The 22,741-nt window shown below is 40.9% G+C and overlaps 1 protein-coding gene across 1 annotated transcript in view; it reads left to right on the forward strand.

The window, feature by feature from the left end:
* The window catches only part of ETFA (electron transfer flavoprotein subunit alpha), a 46,938-nt gene that overhangs the window by 7,708 nt on the left and 16,489 nt on the right, over positions 1-22,741 (forward strand). Inside the window, exons 3-9 of the mRNA XM_060755719.2 lie at positions 1,364-1,445; positions 1,540-1,622; positions 5,189-5,288; positions 9,320-9,430; positions 9,767-9,868; positions 11,988-12,056; positions 14,534-14,616. Of these exons, the coding sequence (XP_060611702.2) occupies positions 1,364-1,445; positions 1,540-1,622; positions 5,189-5,288; positions 9,320-9,430; positions 9,767-9,868; positions 11,988-12,056; positions 14,534-14,616 (630 nt within the window). The remainder of the gene's footprint in view (positions 1-1,363; positions 1,446-1,539; positions 1,623-5,188; positions 5,289-9,319; positions 9,431-9,766; positions 9,869-11,987; positions 12,057-14,533; positions 14,617-22,741) is intronic.

The following is a 22,741-nucleotide window of genomic DNA, read 5'->3' on the forward strand; positions in this document are numbered from 1 at the left end:
ATACAACAGTCAGCAGAGTGATCTTGTTAGCTGTGTACTAATCCTGTTGTATATCAAATAATAATAATTTTATTTCTTACTCACAACTCCTTGTGACTCAAAGTGGATTACAGCATAAGCCATAAAGTTTTTCATGAGAAAGTATGGGACTATTTGTTGTGTACTAACCTTGTTTTGTATTATTATTATTATTATTATTATTATTATTTGATACAAAACAAGATTAGTACACAGCAAACAAGATTACTATACTGGCTTTTGTATTCGATCATACATCAGACACTTCTCAAGTGTCTAGGACTGTGTGATATATTGGCGGATAATGTGTGCAAATTCAAGTAAGGTGGCCTTTTGCAGCTGACATGGTAATATTGTCAATGCCAATTGTTTTTAAGTGCAGGCCAAGGTCTTTAGGCACTGCACCCAGTGTGCCAATCACAACAACAACAACAACAACAACAGTAGTAGTAAGAAGAAGAAGAAGAAGAAGAAGAAGCACAACAAGATGAGTCCACAGCAGACACTCTACTGGCTGTTGTATTGGATCACATGTCAGACACTTCCCAAGTGTCTAGGACTGTGTGATGTATCGGCGAATAATGCATGCAGATCCCAGTAAGGTGGCCTTCTGCAGCTGGCAGGTGGTAATCTTGTCAGTGCCAATTGTGTTTAAGTAAAAGCCAAGGTCTTGAGGCGCTGTACCCAGTGTGCAGATAACCACTGGGACCACCTTTACTGGCTTCTGCCACAGTCTTTATTATTGTTGTTGTTGTTGTTGTTGTTGTTGTTTTTGTTTTTGTTGTTGTTTGCGTCTCTGCGCATATATGTTATTATCTCAGCATGGGTCAAAAAGTTTTGCCTCCTGGGTCCTCAAAACGTTAGAAAGGAAGCTTAAGCAGAAGTTGCTCCAGATCCTGACCTGAACTCTCCTCTACACACAAAACTACCGAAATACAGGGAAACCATGATTTCAAAACTGTTTGAATGTCATTCAAGTCATTGAATCTTTCCCCTTGTTTGGACCTCTGAAACAAACAAACAAACAACAGATTCAGATTGGATGATATATTATTATTATATTAATATAATTATTAATATAATAATTATTAGTATATTTCTTACCTGCCTCTCCTTGAGGCTGTTTACAGAATAATTAAAACACATAAACATTGTAAAAATACCACAAAATACACGTTAAAAGTAAGTCTTTGCTGCAACCATTTTCTTCTCTTTTGTGGGGCGGTTGGCAGTCCTGTTTCACTGTTTATTTTAAAAGGCATTATTCCAGCCTTCAGCATCTGGTCCCTGCAATAAAGCCTAGCCTGTGCAAATGTATTCCATAATGATGCGCTTCTTGTCGCAGGTGGCCCAGGAGCTGAGCAAAGTGCAAGGGGTGGCCAAAGTTCTCCTGTCCCAGCATGACGCCTTCAAGGGACTTCTGGCTGGTGAGGCTTGTTGACAAAATACTATTTGCCATTTCAGACTCCCTGCAATCAGCTCTGTTTTAGAAAACTCTAACCGATCTGTCTTATTCCCCAGAGGAGTTGACACCATTGATCCTGGCAACTCAGAAGCAGTTCAATTACACCCACATCTGTGCCGGAGCCTCTGCCTTTGGGAAGGTAAGCAGACATCCAACCCACCCCCAGACCTTGTGTTCCAAGAATAGCGATCCCTAATAAACCAGTGCAAACGTGACTCAGAGTTAATGCAGGATTTTGTGCAACTTTGCTTGTTTGAAAACTGTAAAAAATTGGAGAATGATGACCAGGTTTTCCACATAGCGCTTAATGATTTTGGAATATTAGTATGATTTCAGTCAGGCCGCTCGTATATTTATTCCTCCGTTTTCTTTTCTGAAAACATTTTAATGCTACACCGATTGTGTAATTGCAACATACTTTATATAAAAAACAGATTTTAATGTTCCTAATGTAACAATGATGCTGTTATTTGACTATTGGATTACAACACTCAAATATTCCCAGATCAACTACTGAAATGGTCAAGTCACATTCTCTCAGTTTCGAAGAAAGGCAAGCAAGTCTGTTTATGTGCCCCCAAGGAACTTTGTTTACTCTGGGAAATATTCTTCTATTTTTATATTTTATGCTTCTTTTATGTTTGTTATGTCTGATATAATAGATTGTTAAAATTTTATTCTTATTTGCTAAGCTATAATTTGTTTTTATATGCTGTGGAGTTTAATTTTTGTTATTATGTGTCTATTAGTTATGTTCAGGCATTGAATGTTTACCTTTTTGTACTTGGAATCTGTCCAGAGTCCCTTTGGGGAGATAGGGTGGAATATAAATAAAATTGTTGTTGTTATTATTATTATTATTATTATTTATTATTTTACTGTCACAAAATCACAGTACGTCACAGCAAATGAGATATCTATGCCGGAACATACTACTACTACTACTACTACTACTACTACTACTACTTCTTCTTCTTCTTCTTCTTCTTCTTCTTCTTCTTCTTCTTCTTCTTCTTCTTTTATTATTAAGTTTCCTATCTCAGAAATTTAATTATAGATATTTGTTGATGATTTTAATAGTTTTAATCAATTGCTAGTCCCAGTTAGTGCAGACTCTTTCATAAAGCCATCATTTTGTAGGTTATGTTGATACAATAATAATTATTAATTATGATTATTTAAAAATTTTAAATTTTAAATTTTAATTTTAATTACATTTGGCCTACCCATAGATTTTAAAGTGCGTTGTCCTATTGTTAATGCTTATGTTATTGTTTTACTGTCTTGTTTGATTTTAATTGCTTGTATTGTTGTTGTTATTGCTTGTATTGTTGTATTCTGGACTCGGCCTCATGTAAGCGGCACCGAGTCCCCTGGGGAGATGGTAGCGGGGTATAAATAAAGATTATTATTATTATTATATAACGGGTCTGTTCTATTTGGGACAAGATGGATGGATGGCATCCTTGAAGTGACTGGACTGACCTTGAAGGAGCTGGGGGTGGTGACGGCCGACAGGGAGCTTTGGCGTGGGCTGGTCCATGAGGTCACGAAGAGTCGGAGACGACTGAACGAATGAACAACAACATTCCTTGGGTTGTTGTAGGTTTTTTCGGGCTGTATGGCCATGGTCTAGAGGCATTCTCTCATGACGTTTTGCCTGCATCTATGGCAAGCATCCTCAGAGGTAGTGAGGTCTGTTGGAACTAGGAAAAAGGGTTTATATATCTGTGGAATGACTAGGGTGAGACAAAGGACTCTTGTCTTCTGGAGCTAGGTGTGAATGTTTCAACTGACCACCTTGATTGGCATACAATGGGCTGATTGTGCCTGGAGCAATCTTTTGTTGAGAGGTAATTAGATGTTCCTGCCTGCTTCCTCTCTGTTGTTGTGCTGTTGCAATTTTAGAGTTTTTTAATACTGGTAGCCAGATTTTGTTCATTTTCATGGTTTCCTCCTTTCTGTTGAAATTGTCTACATGCTTGTGTATTTCAATGGCTTCTCTGTGTAGTCTGACACGGTGGTTGTGAGAGTGGTCCAGCATTTCTGTGTTCTCAAATAAAATGCTGTGTCCAGGTTGGTTCATCAGGTGCTCTGCTATGGCTTACTTCTCTGGTTGAAGTATTAAGCCTGCTTAAAAATCCATGTTTTTAGGCTGGGTTTTAATAAATAGACATGTTTTTTGGTGGTGCCTAAGTGAAAGCTAAAATTGCCGTCTATTAGGGAACACCACTTGACAGTTGAGGTGCCATGGCTGGCAAGGTCCAATTCTCAAGCCTATTCAAACAATAAGCAATAAAATGGGAATATCAATCAGTGAAGTTTTTCCTGAATTCCTAGCTCATTAGCGTTATATTATCATGTAATACAATATAATACTTGTAATAATAATACAATATTATGATTATAATTATATATTTATGTTACATGTAAATTAATAATAATATTACAATTTATTTATTTGTCGTGTCAGAGCAACCAGTCAATTATATTACATTTCTAACAGAACAAAGCAAACAAACAGACAAATACAAAACTTGTGAGTTTGATAGTTGGTTAAATGTCCTTTGACCAGTATCTGGCCACTTGGAGTGCTTCTGGTGTTGCTGCAAGAATGTCCTCCATTGTGCATGCAGCAGGGCTCAGGTTGCATTGCAGCAGGTGGTCAGTTGTTTGCTCTTCTTCACACTCGCATGTCGAGGATTCCACTTTGTAGCCCCATTTTTGAAGGTTGGCTCTGCATCTCGTGGTGCCAGAGCGCAGTCTGTTCAGTGCCTTCCAAGTCGCCCAGTCCTCTGTGTGCCAAGGAAGGAGTCTCTCATTTGGTATCAGCCATTGGTTGAGGTGCTGGGTTTGAGCCTGCCACTTTTGGACTCTTGCTTGCTGAGGTGTTCCAGCGAGTGTCTCTGTAGATCTTAGAAAACTATGTCTAGATTTAAGTCATTGACGTGCTGGCTGATATCCAAACAGGGGATGAGCTGGAGATGTCTCTGCCTTGGTCCTTTCACTATTGGCTGCTGCTTCCCGGCGGATGGCAGGTGGTGCAATACCGGCTAAGCAGTGTAATTTCTCCAGTGGTGTAGGGCGCAGACACCCCGTGATAATGCGGCATGTCTCATTCAGAGCCACATCCACTGTCTTAGTGTGGTGAGATGTGTTCCACACTGGGCATGCATACTCAGCAGCAGAGTAGCACAGCGCAGGGGTAGATGTCTTCACTGTGTCTGGTTGTGATCCCCAGGTTGTGCCAGTCAGCTTTCGTATGATATTGTTTCTGGCACCCACTTTTTGCTTGACGTTCAGGCAGTGCTTCTTGTAGGTAAGAGCCCGGTCCAGAGTGACTCCCAGGTATTTGGGTGCGCTGCAATGCTCCAGTGGGATTCCTTCCCAGGTGATCTTCAGAGCTCGGGATGCTTCTCTGTTCTTGAAGCAACCAGCATAATACAGGGTTAGTCAAAATGCATAGGCCAAACATACATACAATTGTATGTATGTTTGGCCTATGCATTTTGACTAACCCTGTATTACAATATAGTGGTATAGTGCAATATAGTAACCTATAATACTGATATTGTACTATGCTAATAATATATTGCATGAAAATATATCTTGTAAGCCGCTCTGAGTCCCCTTCGGGGTGAGAAGGGCAGCATATAAATGCCATAAATAAATATGTTACTAAATATATATGTTTTTCATGTTTAGAGTCTTCTTCCCAGAGTAGCGGCGAAGCTCGATGTGGCTCCCATCTCAGACATCATTGACATTAAGTCTCCCGACACTTTTGTCAGGACAATTTATGCAGGTGAGTTTGGGCAGACTGGATGTCACTCTATAAAGAGATATTGAGGTTCGTCCGAGTGAATGCAAACCTCACTTTGATAACAGGAACGGAGCAGCCAGAATGGCTCTTCTGACACAACTAATAGGATCATCCTTGGTACTATAGGATTGTAGTTCAAAGTCCCGAGAAACCAGATATAGCTTCTTAATTAGCAGAATCTGCTGACGTACTTCAAATGTATTATATTTCTGTTAATGTACTTTTGATAAGATTTTGCCAACTCTCAGGCATTGAGAGAGTTCTCTTTATTTAATATGGGTTACATTAGTTCTGATTGCAGCTATCCGCAGGGTTATTTTTCTTAGTTAAGAAAGACATTGATACAATTATTTGTAATATTTAATTGACTTTCCCTAATTATTTTGCGGCCCTTGTTTGTCTAGCCCCCATTGTGCTCATCTGATCCTATAATTTAATTTGGACATGAAAGCATTAGCCTTTATGTCTTCTAAATTTGTTATGGCAGGATATTCTTTTTTTTTTCTTTGTCGATGTAATCCTACCCTCAGAGATTGATGGCCTGCTTATAGGTTTTGATTTGCATTCTAATAATTCCCTTTCTGGAGTAATTTGTGCTCTATTACTGGCTTCCCCCATATCTTCCTATTCCCTGATTATGTCTTTGGAAGACATGAGAGGAACTATATCGATCAAGAGTTTGGTATAAAATATTTAATCGAGATCTTAACCTCTTAGTTTTCTCACTTTATATTCAGGATTGGTTTGCAATCCTAAGCATACATATGGTACATTCTATCCGGAAGAAAAATATATGGAAATCTGGCGACATCAAGGTTTAGGATTGAGTGTTAATCTAATGGCGAAATATCACTTACGACAAGCTTATCTATATAAATAAAAATGTAATGTTCGTTTGTGATATTCACAGAACTCAAAAACCACTGGGGGAATTGACACCAAATTTGGACACAAGACACCTAACAACCCAATGTATGTCCTTCACTAAAAAAAAAATGATTTTGTCATTTGGGAGTTGTAGTTGCTGGGATTTATAGTTCACCTACAATCAAAGAGCATTCTGAATCCCACCAACAATGGATTTGAACCAAACTTGGCACACACTTCTCCCATACCAAGAGAAAATACTGGAAGGGCTTGGTGTGCATTGACCTTGAGTTTTGGAGTTGTAGTTCACTTACATCCAGAGAGCACTGTGGACTCAAACAATGATGGATCTGGACCAAACTCTACACGAATACTCAATGTGCCCAAATATGAACACTGGTGGAGTTTGGGGAAAATAGAATCTTGACATTTGGGAGTTGTAGTTGCTGGGATTTATAGTTCACCTACAATCACAGAGCATTCTGAACCCCACCAATGATAGAATTGGGCCAAACCTCCCACACAGAACCCCCATGTGGGCAACAGCAATGCATGGTAGGGGACGGCTAGTCTAAAATAAACTCTTAACTGCTTCATAAGAGAGGTACTGTATATACTTGAGTATAAGCCGACCTTAATATTTATTTATTTCCTATATTTATACCCCACCCTTCTCACCTCTGAGGGGGGACTCAGGGCGGCCTCACAAACACCATACAGTGTCTTCATAATAAAACAACCAACAATACATTGAAATATTAAAAATATTAAAACAATAATTAAAACAATTGATTAACAAATGCCTATTAAAATCAGAGTCTAAAATCCAGTCTGGGTCAAATCATTGCCATAAGTGTTAAAATCTTCTTTTGCTTGCTGCTCACTAATCAACTGCTTGGTCCCAAAGCCAGGCACCTAATTTTACCACAAAAAACTGGGAAAGTGTATTGACTCGAATATAAGCCGAGGATGGGAAATGCAGCAGCAACTAGTCAATTTCAAAAATAAAAATAGATACCAATAAATTTACATTAATTGAGGCATCCATAGGTTCAATGTTTTTGAATATTTACATAAAACTATAATTTAAAATAAGACTGCACAACAATGATTGAATCTGGATTGTTGTAGGTTTTTTCGGGCTATATTGCCATGTTCTAGAGCAGGGGTCGTCAAACTAAGGCCCGAGGGCCGGATATGGCCCTCCAAGGTCATTTACCCGGCCCTTGCTCAGGGTCAGCCTAAGTCTGAAGTGACTTGAAAGCACACGACAACAATAACTATCCTATCTCATCAGCCAAAAGCAGGCCCACACTTTCCATTGAAATACTAATAAGTCTATATTTGTTAAAATTGTTCTTCGTTTTAATTATTGTATTGTTTTTAAGTGTTTTTGCACTACAAATAAGATATGTGCAGTGTGCATAAGAATTCATTCATTTTTTTTTTCAAATTATAATCTGGCCCTCCAACAGTTTAAGGAACTCTGAACTGGCCCTCTGTTGAAAAAGTTTGTGGACCCCTGTTCTAGAGGAATTCTCTCCTGACGTTTCACCTGCATCTATGGCGAAACGTCAGGAGAGAATGCCTCCACAGGGGTTCTCAACCTGGGGTCCCCAGATGTTTTTGGCCTTCAACTCCCAGAAATCCTAACTGCTGGTAAACTAGCTGGGATTTCTGGGAGTTGTAGGCCAAAAACATCTGGGGACCCCAGGTTGAGAACCACTGCTCTAGAACATGGCCATATAGCCCGAAAAAACCTACAACAACCCAGTGATTCCGGCCATGAAAGCCTTTGACAATACAATGATTAAATCATTATTCTCACCTTCAGTGGAAATGTGCTTATGTATCCTTCCAATAATAATAAAGGGAGTAAAATAATAAATGTAAGAAACATAATAATAAAGTAATGTAAATGTAATAATAACAATAATAAATAGATAAAAATAATAAATGTAATAAAAATAATAAAGTAATATAAATGTAATAATAATTAGAGTAAAATAATAATAATAATAATAATAATAATAATAATAATAAACTTGTGCACCAGCTGCGCCCGTACCTTGGGAAGTCTGACTTGGCCATGGTAGCTCACGCTCTGGTTACATCCTGTATAGACTACTGCAACGTCTTCTATGTGGGGCTACCTTTGAAGACTGTTCAGAAGTTTCAAATGGTGCAACGGGCAGCAGCCAGGTTGTTAACAGGAGCGGCATTCAGGGAGCACATAACTCCTCTGTTGCACCAGCTCCACTGGCTGCTAGTTTGCTACCGAGCACAACTCAAAGTGCTGGCTTTAGCCTATAAAGCCCTAAACAGTTGTGGCCCAACTTACCTGTCCAAACGCATCTCCCCTTATGAACCATCTAGTACTTTAAGATCCTCCGGGGAGGCTCTGCTCTCGATCCCACCCTCATCACAAGTATGTTTGGCAGGGACTAGAGGCAGGGCCTTCTCTGTGGTGGCCCCTCAACTATGGAATGCCCTCCCTGAGGAGATTAGATCGGCACCCTCACTCTTAACATTTTGGAGACAAGTTAAGACATAGTTTTATGAGCAAGCATTTACAAATATAGATTAACTGACATAGGAAATGGAATCACTCGACAATGGAACTTGGACGATGTTATTTAAGTAGGATATGCTGGTGATAATGCTGTTGGTTTTTATTGTTTTTATTGCTTCTATTGTGGTTTTATACTGTTTTAAGGTTTGATTTGTATTTTGTTGTTATGTGTAGTGACTTGTAAGCCGCCTTGAGTTGCCGATAAGGCTGAGAAAGGCGGTATACAAGTATAGTAGATAACAAATAAATAAATAATCCAGTAAAATAATAAATAACTTTGACTCAATTATAAGTCGAGGTTGGGCTTTTTCTGCCTAAAGAAAGGGCTGAAAAACCCGGCTTATACTTGAGTATATATGGCACATTATTCCAGAAAGTGGGTTGTGAGGATGTCTGCGATAGATGCAGGCAAAACATCAGGAGAGAATGCTTCTGGAACATGGCCGTACAGCCTGGAAAACTCACAGCAACCCAGTGATTCTGGCCATGAAAGTCTTCAACAACCTAGAGATTATTTCAACGTGCAGTTTGCAGTTGTGTTTTTCAATATTATTTGTGTGTGTGTTCCTTTTAGGCAATGCTCTGTGCACTGTGAAGTGTGAGGAAAAAATAAAAGTGTTCTCTGTGCGAGGCACTTCCTTTGAGGCTGCCCCAGTGAGTGGTGGCGGGGCTAGTGTAGAAAAAGGTGAGTGTTTTTGCTTCTTTTGTTGGAAGTTACACAGTTGGGCATTCACATATGTGAACCCTGGGCTTGACTTTTCTATGTTTGATTAATGGTGTTTTCTCTCGGAAATTTTATGTTCGCCAATGTGGTTTGTTGATAAACTTCCACCGGGGAAGGGTGGGATATAAATTAAAATAATAATTGAAAGATTAAACTTCAGAACTACAGTGTCGATGACTATGTTTGGATTGAAGACTTTGCCTTCGGTGAGGGTTTAATCTTCAAGGCAGTGGCTGTAGGAGGACTTTGCACCTTCGAGAAGCTTATGGAGTGTTTTTGTGTTTTTGATCGAAACAGTATCTGCTCCTTCACCGGTGGGTCAGTCTGAATGGATTGAACAAAAGCTGACGAAAAGCGACCGTCCAGAACTGACCAGTGCAAAGGTGGTTGTATCGGGTGGTAAGTGGTGGCTAATTAACTCAAATTGTGGTAAACATTTCCAGAAAAGCAGAACTTTCTTCTGAAATGAAAAAAAAAGTAGTCTCATAGTTTAAAAAAGCAGGGAAATGGGGAACCAGCTTATCAAATTGATAAGCTGGAAAATAACTGAAGACGATCGGATTTGTCTTTTGTCAGTTTGCAGTGGCCCTCCCTCCCTCCAGAACCATTAAGTAACTTTGACAAAGTCAGCCTAAACAAACAGTTTTAAAATCTCAGTTTCCCTTTCCTGTTAGTTTTAAAATCTCACGGTTTCCCTTCCCTGGTGGTGAGCTGCCATGCAGAGGGATGAGGTGGGCGTGGCTAAGCACAGCTCTCCTTGAAGGCCACGCCCCCAGCGACCTTCAAGGAGAGCTGTGCCTAGCCACGCTGTTGCAACCCAGAGCAGGAAACGAGACCCTAAGACAACAATCCATCACACTTGACTGTGGGAAAAAACAATCCCTTTTTATTGATGCAAAATGGTTACAAAATAGAGGAAAATGCAAAGTCAAAAAGCCACAGTAAAAATCAGCAATCAGAAATATCCATGAACTAGATCAAAAACCAAAAGCAACACTGTAAAATCCTGGAACCTGTTAGCAATCCACTAACCGTACTTGGAGCACTAGAAGCCTCTTGGGATGAAGGCCACGGGAAAAGGGAGATCTGCCAAGTCTAAAATGATGCCTGATCTAAAGAGTCAACCCGGTGAGAGGCACTTAAAGCCGAGGAATCTGTTTCGTCACACGTCTCCAGGCTTTGAAGCCCTTGTTTCTTTTTCTTTCAATCTGGCTGACCTTCGCAAACTCTGTGATTCACCCCTGTTTTGCCAAATCTGTCCTCTTCTATCCTCATTAAGGATCCCAGGTGTTAGCTTCTCTGGAGAGCTATCACTGCTTGGCTCTGAAACATTCTCATGAGAATGTGTACTTTCACTTTCCAAGCCTGCAGGAGTTTCTTCTACACTGACCTCAGAATCAACATTTTCATTAGCATCAGGAAATACATTTTCAGTAGCATCAGGAAATACAATCAGAGAATCAGGTTCAGGTTCAGGTTCACACCCAGGCTGAACCCCAACACACGCCCACCTCGTCCCTCTGCATGGCAGCTCGTCGCCAGGAAAGGGAAAATGCGAGATTTTAAGCAGTTTTAAAATCCCGCAGTTTCCCTTCCCTGGTGGCGTTGAAGAGGGACGTGGTGGGCCTAGCTAAGTGACAGCTCTTCCTGAAGGCCACTGGGGCCGTGGCCTTCTGGAAGAGCTGTTCTTAGCCACGTCTACCTCGTCCCTCTTCAGCGCCATGTTCACCGCCAGCCGGGGAAGGGAAACCCCGAGATTTTAAAACTAACAGGGAAGGGAAACTGTGAGATTTTAAAACGTGGCCTTCAAGAATGGAAACTGCGAGGCTTTGCCAAAGTTGCTTAATTGTTCTAAAAATCAAAATAACTGTGGGAGACATCCGAAAATAATTCCGAACAATGGGTAAGTGTATTGTCGAAGGCTTTCATGGCTGGAATCACTAAGTTCTTGTGGGTTTTTTCGGGCTATATGGCCAGTATCCTCAGAGGTAGTGAGGTCTGTTGGAACTAGGAAAAAGGGTTTATATATCTGTGGAATGACCAGGGTGGGACAAAGGACTCTTGTCTGCTGGAGCTAGGTATAAAGGGTTTTTTCGGGCTATATGGCAAGTATCCTCAGAGGTAGTGAGGTCTGTTGGAACTAGGAAAAAGGGTTTATATATCTGTGGAATGACCAGGGTGGGACAAAGGACTCTTGTCTGCTGGAGCTAGGTGTGAATGTTTCAACTGACCACCTTGATTAGCATACAATGGAGCTAGGTGTGAATAGCTACGGCCATGCCTCTAGAACATGGCCATATAACCCGAAAAAACCCACAAGAACTTAATGAGTAAGTGGTTTAAATTCGGAAGTACTCCTCCCACTATTTCTGCATGGCTCAAAATTGGATCAAAATTTAATTTTTTCTGAAATAATAACGATTTAAGAAGATAACAACTGTACCTACCTATGCCTAGTAAACAGTATATAAATCCCGTGTTGCAATGCTAAGAAATGTTGGTATTTTATTTTTTTAAGGCCGAGGCTTGAAGAGTGGAGACAACTTTAAACTGCTTTATGACCTGGCAGATCAGCTGCATGCTGCAGGTAAAAAGTGCTGGTTTGTTTGCTTTTTATTGTTGGTTCACTGAATATTTTTAACAGAGCAACTCATGGTGTTGATGCCAGTTAAAATTACTGCAAAAGTGACTTTTGCTGTAAAAATTATTTTTATTAAACTTTATTTGTAAAATTATTAAAATGCATAATAAAAAAATATATTTTTAAAAAGAATTACTGTCTCTCCCAAGGAAGTGTAAACTTAACTTTTGGTTTATTGGTTTATTGCTGTGACATTCCCCCTGTGGCCAAAACCAAGCGCAGCCTCCAAAAGATGCCGAATGAGGAGAAAAAGCCTAAATATACCTCTGTCTGTGGTCTGTCTTGTCATTGTATCATCGGCATTGAAAGCTTGCTGAATATGTGTTCTGTGATCTGACAGTTAATCTGCCATATATTAAAACATTAACATATAATATTATATGGCTTATATTATATGTTAATGTTTTAAATTAACAACCTGGATGTTCCAGTGTGCTTTGATTAAGCAGCTCACCAGTAACTTTCCTGTCTTTACTTGAAGTTGCACACTTTACACTTGTATATGATCTACCTCAACATGTGTCATGACAGTATTTCCTGCCCAGTTTACTGTATTGTAATTATATATTATATATTGTGTTTATATTGCTTTAAATTGTGTTGTATTTGTTTTATCTGATGTTTTAATTGGTTAAAATATTTTACTTATGTGTTTTAATTGTAATTTTGGGCTTGTCCCTTGTAAGCCACCCCGAGTCCCCAGGGGAGATGGATGGCGGGGTATAAAAATAAAGTTATATTATTATTATTATTATTATTATTATCTGCCCAGAGTCCCCTTTGGGGTGAGAAGGGTAGAATATGAGTACTGCTAATAAATGAATAAATAAATAATATATTGCACTCAGTGAGCCTGTCCCTCAGATATGTTCTTTTCCCCAGCCATATTGTTTTGATGTTGTTTACAATTGTGATTGTTTTTATATCTTATCTGATATTTTTAGTTGGTTGTGTTTTATTTGTAATTTTCGGGCTTGTCCCACTCTGTGGCCCCCTGACTCTGGAACTCATTGCCCGGTGAGATTAAGAAGGCCCCCACCTTAGAAACTTTCAAGAGGGATCTCAAAACCTGGCTTTTTCAATGCGCTTTTGGAGAGTAGCCATACTATCATACACAGTTGCTCCCCCTCAACGTTTTTTTTCTCTTTTGTCCCAGAGTATATTTCCCCACCTGTATTGAGGTCCATTTTTACGACCCCATTCCTTTATGAGTTTCTCCCTCACAAACAATCTTCTTCATCTGTGTCTCATCCTGATTTTAGTATTTTTAGTGTTTTAGTTTTTTATCTTGCACATGCAGCCCGTTCATTGTTATTATATTGTGTATGATTTTGTTTTTTCGTTTTTTGTACTTATACGTTGTATGTTTACTGCATTCTTATTGTGTTTTGGTTTTATTTTATTGTAATATGTTGTTGGGCTTGGCCTCATGTAAACCGCCCTGAGTCCCCATTGGGGAGATGGTGGTGGGATATAAATAAAGATGATGATGATGATGATGATGATGATGATGATGATGATGATTATGCTGCCCCGAGTCCCCTAGGGAAGATGGTTGTCGGGGTATAAAAATAAAATTATTGTAATTTAACAAAATGGCATAGTAGTTTTACATATGAGAGCGAGTAAAGAGAGGGGCCGTGAAGGCAGTTCCATCTTGCCTCCAGTGTCATCAGTTGGGAGCCCCCCCCCCCCCAAACACCAACCGCTACTTTGAAATCAGAGTGAAGAGAGGGGCTAGGAAGGCAGTTCCATCTTGTCTCCTGCACTGTGCTTATAATGTAATATAATATATTGTATGTACATATAATATTGATAATATAATGTAATACAATATATTACTACTAATAATAAAATGATACTATATCTATATATTTTATATTAAATGTAATATTACTAATAATATTACAGTATAATGTTCTAGTGTAATGTAATATATAATATTAATATTGTGCTATGATAATAATATAATATATTGTATTTATTTTTTTACTTGTAAGCTGCTCTGAGTCCCCTTCGGGGTGAGAAGGGCGGCATATCAATGTCATAAATAAATAAAAATAAATAAATTTACTTGACTCTGACATCTCATGAGGCTTTCCATCTTTCTTTCCACTCCTGTGGAAAACAACCAGATGACATTGGAACCCAATGAGATATGCTTTGTGGTGGAAGCTCCTTCCTTGGAAACTTTTAAACAGAGGTTGGATGGCCATCGGTGAGGGGTGCTTTGATTGTGCTTTGCCTGCATGGCAGGTGGTTGGACTAGATGGCCCATTTGGTCTTTTCCAACTTTGTTATTCTCTGAGATTCAGCCAAAATCCATTCCCCCATTGCCATTTGCGAGAATAAAGGGACATTTGGGGGGGCGGATTTACTGTTCATTTCTATTGTTCTTGAAATACTTTTTTGTTTGGCTCTAGTTGGTGCTTCTCGTGCAGCCGTGGATGCAGGTTTTGTCCCCAATGACATGCAAGTTGGACAGACTGGCAAAATCGTAGCTCCGGTAAGCATACAAGTGGCATTGATCAAAGATTACCAGAACAGATATGTCTTGCATAAGTAAACAAATGTTGTTATACCTTTAGAGACCATTTGAACGCTTCCTCCAAAATGCATTCCAGGATAATTTGTTTTCTTTCAAGAACCCCTATTTTTCTTATGATTTTCATTTTAGTATTTATCTGTGCTTTTTCAATACCTCAAATTAATCATTGAAGCAGACTGACTCCTTTCCTCCCTTCTTCCTGGTTTTCATACATGCCCAGTAAAAGCCTGGAGGCAGCTGCTGTTAGTTTTGCCTGCTGTACGTCAACACACGTTGCTACAATTGGGTTAAGTTAGAATACAGTCCCATTCTTTCTGATGAAAACTTTATGGTTTATGCTGTAATCTGCTTTGAGTCACAAGGAGATGTAAGAAATAAAATTATTATTATTTGATACACAGCAGGATTAGTATGCAGCAAACAAGATCACTATGCTGGCTGTTGTATTGCATCACACATCGGACACTTCCCAAGTGTCTAGGACTGTGTGATGTATTGACGAATAATGTGTGCAGATCTGAGCAGGGTGGCCTTTTGCAGCTGACAGATGGTCATTTTGTCAGCGCCAAGGTCTTTAGGCACTGCACCTGGTGTGCCGATCACCATAATAATAATAATTATAATTATAATAATAATTATAATAATAATAATATAATAATAATTCTTACCTGCCTCTCCTTGAGGCCCAAGGCTTTTTGGAGCTGACAGATGGTAATTTTGTCAGTACAGATTGTTTTTAAGTACAGACCAAAGTCTTTAGGCACTGCACCCGCTTTGCCGATCACCATTATTATTATTATTATTATTATTATTATTATTATTATTATATTTCCTACCTGCCTCTCCTTGAGGCTTGAGGCCTTTTGCAGTTGACAGATGAAAATTTTGTCAGTACCAATTGTTTTTAAGTGCAGGCCAAGGTCTTTAGGCATTGCACCCAGTGTGCCAATCACCAATGAGACCACATTTGTTGGTTTGTGCCTGAGTTTTAATGATGAAATTATTATTATTATTATTATTATTATTATTATTATTATTATTGCAATGTTTACTGCAGATATACTTCTGCAACCCAACAGTAAACATCTGTTTTTCCCAGCCTTTCTTCAACATCATCCTCCCAATGCCAATTCACATCTTTCTTTTGAATATTTTAAATGATGCCCTTCAGAAGTTTGAATCTCAGTTCTCATAATGCCTGATGACTGGCTATTCTGTTAGGAGTTACAAAAATTGTAGCCAGAGATACTTGTAGAGTGACAGGTTCCATATCCTTCTGGGTTGTTGTTGGTTTTTCGGGCTGTGTGGCTATGTTCTAGAAGCATTCTCTCCTGACGTTTCGCCTGCATCTATGGCAAGCATCCTCAGAGGTTGTGAGGATGCTTGCCATAGATGCAGGCAAAACATCAGGAGATAATGCTTCTAGAACATGGCCATATAGGCCAAAAAACCTGCAACAACCCAGTGATTCCAGCCATGAAAGTCTTCGACAAACCATATCCTTCTGTTTGTACCAAATACACCTGACAATATTCATGCTTTGTCTCAACAAGATTTAAATTTTTTCATTGACTGCTTCCTGCTGGAAAATCAGCTGGAATCTGCATTATATTTGATGGTGATTTTTTACTTTTTGTAGGTGTTTTGGCACAAACATGAAAACCAGTTGACTAGAATAGATCTATTTTTCCTAGTAAAACCAGAACTGAACTCTAGATTAGGCCACTATCTCCAACTGAATAAATACACGAAGAAGCAAATAAGGAGCGAGTAGACTATGAGAGAGGGTCCTCTTTGCCTCTCTTTCAGATGGTGGAGGGGGGGGGGTGTTTGTTACTGATGCCTTCTTGGCGTATTTATAGACTAATAAACTGGCCCAGTTGGGAATTTGGCTGGCTCTTGAGTGGTGGCTGCATTTGAGGTGGGATGGATGGAGTTTTGATTGATGATGCAGATTATCTGGCTTCATCATTGGGAAGCAGCTGAAGTAATAGTCTAGACTAGGAGTGAGCAATGGGGGATTTTTTTTTGCCCCTGTTAGTTTACACTGCTGTATTTTTACCATTTCACCATTTTATTCTTTCACTGTGATTTTGTGCTTCATTTTGTTCCCACTCAAAAATCATAACTTTTGGGTTTCTGTGTGAGGTGGTATATACGTCTGAATTAGTTAGTGACACTTTGGTGAGCGTTTTCACCTACGGAAAAGCTGAGTTGAGGAACACGTGACCCTCCAAAAGTGACCCCCCAGCCATAACATTATTTTCGTTACTACTTTCATAACTATAAATTTGCTACTGTTATGAATCATAATGTAAAAATATCTGATATGCAAGATGTATTTTCATTCACTGGACCAAATTTGGCACAAATACCCAATATGCCCACATTTGAATACTGGTGAGGTTTTGGGGGGGGGGGTTGATTTTGTCATTTGAGAGTTGTAGTTGCTGGGATTTATAGTTCACCTACAAACCAAGAGCATTCTGAACTCCATCAATGATGGAATTGAACCAAACTTGGCACACAGAACTCCCATGACCAACAGAAAATACTGGAAGAGTTTGGTGGACATTGATATAGAGTTTTGGAATTATAGTTCACTTACATCTAGAGAGCACTGTGGACTTAAACAACAATGAATCTGGACCAAACTTGATACAAATACTCAATATGCCCAAATGTGCACACTGGTGGAGTTTGGGGAAACTAGACCTTGACATTTGGGAGTTGTCGTAGCTGGGATTTATAGTTCACCTACAATCAAAGAGCATTCTGAACTCCACCAACAATGGAATTGAACCAAACTTGGCACATAGAACTCCCATGACCAACAGAAAATACTAGAAGGATTTGGTGGGCATTGACCTTGAGTTTTGGAGTTGTAGTTAACTTACATCCAGAGACTCAAGCTAGGATGGATCTGGACCAAACTTGGCACAAATAATATGCCCAAATGTGGACATTGGTGGAGTTTGGGGAAAATAGTCCTTGACCTTTGGGAGTTGTAGTTACTGGGATTTATAGTTCACCTACAATCAGAGTATTCTGAACTCCACCAAAGGTAGAATTGGGCCAAACTTGGCACACAGAACTCCCATGACCAACAGAAAATACTGGAAGGGTTTGGTGGCCGTTGACCTTGAGTTTTGGAGTTGTAGTTCACCTACATCCAGAGATCGCTGTGGACTCAAACAGTGATGGATCTGGACCAAACTTGGCACGAATCCCGAATATGCCCAAATGTGAACACTGGTGGAGTTTGGGGAAAATAGACCTTGGCCTTTGGGAGTTGTAGTTACTGGGATTTATAGTTCACCTACAATCAAAGATAATTCTGAACTCCACCAATGATAGAATTGGGCCAAACTTGGCACACAGAACCCCCATGACCAACAGAAAATACTGTATTTTCTGATGGTCTTTGGTGAATCTTCTGATGCCCCCTCGCAACCCCCCCCCCCAGGGGTCCCGACCCCTAGGTTGAGAAACACTGATCTATGGCAAGCATGCTCAGAGGTTGTGAGGTTGTGAGGATGCTTGCCATAGATGCAGGTGAAGCGTCCTTTACACTTGGGAGTTGTAGTTGCTGGGATTTGTAGTTCACCTACAATCAAAGAGCATTCTGAACCACATCAATGATAGAATTGGGCCAAACTTCCCACATAGAACCCCCATGACCAACAGAAAATACTGTGTTTTTCTGACAGTCTTTGGTGACTCCTTTGACACCCCCTCGCAACCCCTCCAGGGGTCCCGACCCCCAGGTTGAGAAACACTCTACTAGGGGTATATGCTTTGCCCCTAGGCCTGAATTCTTCCATTTCAAAGAAGGAGGGTTATTCTTCCATGCCTGGATCGTGTTACATTGGGAATGAAGGTGTGTGAACTTTCTTGCTAACTCCAGCTAAGTCTGTTGGATCCACACCTGCACATAATGAGGAGTGAGACATGTAACTAATATAACTGCAAATGGTGGCATTTGGGAGTTACTATCTCTGGATTTGTTATTATTGACAAGTGGTTTATTTATTTTTAAAAGAAGAGTATGTTCTGGAGCAAAATTATTGCAAATCTCAACTTGGATCAGCTCCATATATCCTCAGTTTGGTATTAAATCTACCCATTTGATTAATATTGGATCATGGGTCAGTGTGAGTTAACATGGTTAATTAAGCCAGTGATGTTAACTAGCTAAGAGTTTTGCGCAGAAACTGGCAGCGATTGGGAAACTGGCTGTTTCCTCTGAGCGCTTGGCAGCATTGAAAAGCAGTGTTTGAATCCCAGACTTCAAAGGGCTGTTTGTATGCAGCCGTGTCTGAATTTTCAGCCCCTTTTCTCTGACTTGCGAAAAAGCTGCCGACTGACAGCCCCTTTCATCCTGCATTATCCAGTGCGGCTTTTAAGTCCAAGAGAGCCGTGTTCTCAAATTGATGCTCTGCTCCTCAGGGGTTGGGGCAGAAACATTAAATTGTACTAAAATATTCATATGAGAGTGCATTTAGCTGAAAGCAATTGATGTGCTGCTCCCGGGAGAGCCCAAAAAGAAAGGAAGGGGGGAAAAAACTATGGCAATAGATGGGCCTGCACTCAAGCAGACCCCCTCAGCACACTTCTGAAGAGGCATCACGTGGCGCGGCTGATCAAAGGCCCCGATAAGTTCTTAAAGGGAAAAGGATTAGAAAGGGATGGAAATGCTTGACCTGCCGGTAACGTGAATGACTTCAATCCATGGGGTTAGATGAGTCTCTTCCAGGGCAACAAGAGCACACTGAACGTCCTTGTTTAGAGAGGACAAAATGGCTTAATTGCTTTTGATTGCATTTGTGAAATCCAGAGGTCTCTGCCACGTGTTTGGACCGTAGAACGAAGAGAAAGGCTGGTGGGAAGCTTACAAATCTTGCCTTGCTTGTGGTCCTTCTCTGGGACAGGATCTAGCTAAGGGTAGGCATGGCTGTGGAAGGAGGTCCAAAGATTTTGACTTCACTCTTTGTTTATTATTTGGGTTGTTGTAGGTTTTTCCGGGCTATATGGCCATGTTGTAGAGGCATTTTCTCCTGACGTTTCGCCTGCATCTATGGCAAGCATCCTCAGGGGTGGTGAGGTCTGTTGGAAGTAGGAAAATGGGTTTATGTATCTGTGGAATGACCAGGGTGAGAACACAGAAATGCTGGACCACTCTCACAACTACCAATTTGATTTCCTATATTAGCTACTCTGTATTGTCAACGCTTGCTCAAATAGCCATGTTTTAACTTGCCTCCAAAACGTCAAGAGGGAGGGAGTAGATCTGATCTCCTTAGGGAGGGCGTTCCATAGCCGAGGGGCCACCACTGAGAAGGTCCTGTCTCTTGTCCCTGCCAAACGTGCTTGTGATGAGCAGGGCCTCCCCAGATGATCTTAAAGTCCTCAGTGGTTCGTAAGGGGAGATATGTTCAGACAGGTAAGTTGGGCCAGAATACACAGAGAAGCCATTGAATACACAGAGAAGCCATTGTCAGAATACACAGAGAAGCCATTGTCAGAATATACAGAGAAGCCATTGAAATCCACAAGCATGTGGACAATTTCAACAGAAAGGAAGAAACCATGAAAATGAACAAAATCTGGCTACCAGTATTAAAAAACTCAAAAATTACAACAGCAAAACAACAGAGAGTAAACAATCAGGCACATCAAATCACTCTCAACAAAAGATTCCCCCAGGCACTTCCAAGCCATTAAATGCTAATCAAGGTGGTCAGTTGAAATATTCACACCTAGCTCCAGCAGACAAAAGTCCTTTGTCCCACCCTGGTCATTCCACAGATATATAAACCCATTTTCCTACTTCCAGCAGACCTCATTACCTCTGAGGATGCTTGCCATAGTTGCAGGCGAAACGTCAGGAGAAAATGCCCCTAGAACATGGCCATATAGCCCGGAAAAACCTATAACAACCCAGTGATTCCGACCATGAAAGCCTTCGACAATATATTTATTATTTATTTATTTATTTACTGTATTTGTATACCGCCTTTCTCAGCCAATCGGCAACTCAAGGCGGTTTCCAACAAATCAGTATACATAAAACATAATATAGATAAAAAACATCAAAAAATATAAGATATCACAAAAGCAATAAAAACAACATCATCAGCGTCTCCTTATTCTCAAGCATTGTCCTATTCCATTGTCAGGTCATTCGATTTCCTATATTAGCTACTCTGGGATTTGTAAACGCTTGCTCAAATAGCCACCTTTTAACTTGCCTCCGATATGTCAAGAGGGAGGGAGCAGATCTGATCTCCTTAGGGAGGGCGTTCCATAGCCGAGGGGCCACCACTGAGAAGGTCCTGTCTCTTGTCCCCGCCAAACATGCTTGTGACGAGCAGGGCCTCCCAGATGATCTTAACGTCCTCAGTGGTTCATAAGGGGAGATACGTTCGGACAGGTAAGTTGGGCCAGAACCGTTTAGGGCTTTATAGGCCAAAGCCAGCACTTTGAATTGGGCCCGGTAGCAAACTGGCAGCCAGTGGAGCTGGCGCAACAAGGGGGTTGTATGCTCCCTGAACACCGCTCCTGTTAACAACCTGGCTGCCGTTCGTTGGACTAGTTGGATTAGTTGAAGCTTCCGGACATCTTCAAAGGCAACCCCACATAGAGAGCATTGCAGTAGTCTATACGGGATGTAACCAGAGCGTGGACTAACGTGGCCAAGTCAGACTTCCCAAGGTACAGGCGCAGCTGGCGCACAAGTTTTAACTGTGCAAATGCTCCCTTGAAACCTGGGGTTCTAGGCTCAGCGAACCTGTGTCTTCAGGGGGAGTGTGACCCCATCCAACACAGGCTGTAACCCTATGCCCTGTTCGGCCTTGCGACTGACGAGGTGGACCTCTGTCTTGCCTGGATTCAATTTCAATTTGTTCGCCCTCATCCAGACCATCACAGCGGCCAAGTTCAGGACCTGCACAGCCTCCTTAGTAGCGGGTGGGAAGGAGTGACCGAGTTGGACATCATCTGTGTACAGATGACACCGCACCCCGAAACTCTGGATGAGCGGCTTCATGTATATGTTGAACAACATGGGACATCTGTTTGTGCTTCCCATCCACCTCTTTCCCAGCTTTGTGGGATGTGCAGAGAGATTGGGGGGGGGGGGGGGATAAAAATGAAATGCAAAGATACAGGTAGGGTGTCTTGAAAACAGTCCATGCGAAAGGGAGTTAGGAGTCTTAGGAGACCACAAGCTGAACATGGGTCAACTGTGTGATGCAGTAGCTAAAAAAACCAATGTGATTCTAAGCTGCATCAAAGGACTTTTTTTTATGTCAGGAGCAACTTGGGAAACTTCAAGTTGCTTCTGGTGTGAGAGAATTGGCCGTCTGCAAGGACATTGCCTACGGGATGCCTGGATATTTTTGATGTTTTACCATTCTTGTGGGAGGCTTCTCTCATGTCCCAGCATGGGGAGCTGAAGCTGACAGAGGGAGCTTTTTTGTCATGTCAGGAGCGACAAGGAAACTGCAAGTCGCTTCTGGTGTGAGAGAATTGGCCATCTGCAAGAACATTGCCCAGGGGACGCCTGGATATTTTTGATGTTTTACCATTCTTGTGGGAGGCTTCTCTCATGTCCCAGCATGGGGAGCTGAAGCTGACAGAGGGAGCTTTTTTGTCATGTCAGGAGCGACTTGAGAAACTGCAAGTTACTTCTGGTGTGAGAGAATTGGCCGCCTGCAAGGATGTTGCCCAGAGGACGCCAGGATATTTTTTGATGTTTTACCATTCTTGTGGGAGGCCTCTCTCATGTCCCAGCATGGGAAGCTGGAGCTGACAGGGGGAGCTTTTTTGTCATGTCAGGAGCGACTTGAGAAACTGCAAGTCACTTCTGGTGTGAGAAAATTGGCCGTCTGGAAGGATGTTGCCCAGGGGACGCCAGGACATTTCTGATGTTTTACCATTCTTGTGGGAGGCTTCTCTCATGTCCCTGCATGGAGAGCTGGAGCTGACAGAGGGAGCTTTTTTTGCTATGTCAGGAGCGACTTGAGAAACTCTTCCAACTCTGTGATCTGTGACTGGTGCGTACCTGTTAGCCGCCCAGAGT

This window comes from Anolis sagrei, chromosome 9 (assembly GCF_037176765.1).
Source record: "Anolis sagrei isolate rAnoSag1 chromosome 9, rAnoSag1.mat, whole genome shotgun sequence".
NCBI classification, from domain to species: Eukaryota; Metazoa; Chordata; class Lepidosauria; order Squamata; family Dactyloidae; genus Anolis; species Anolis sagrei.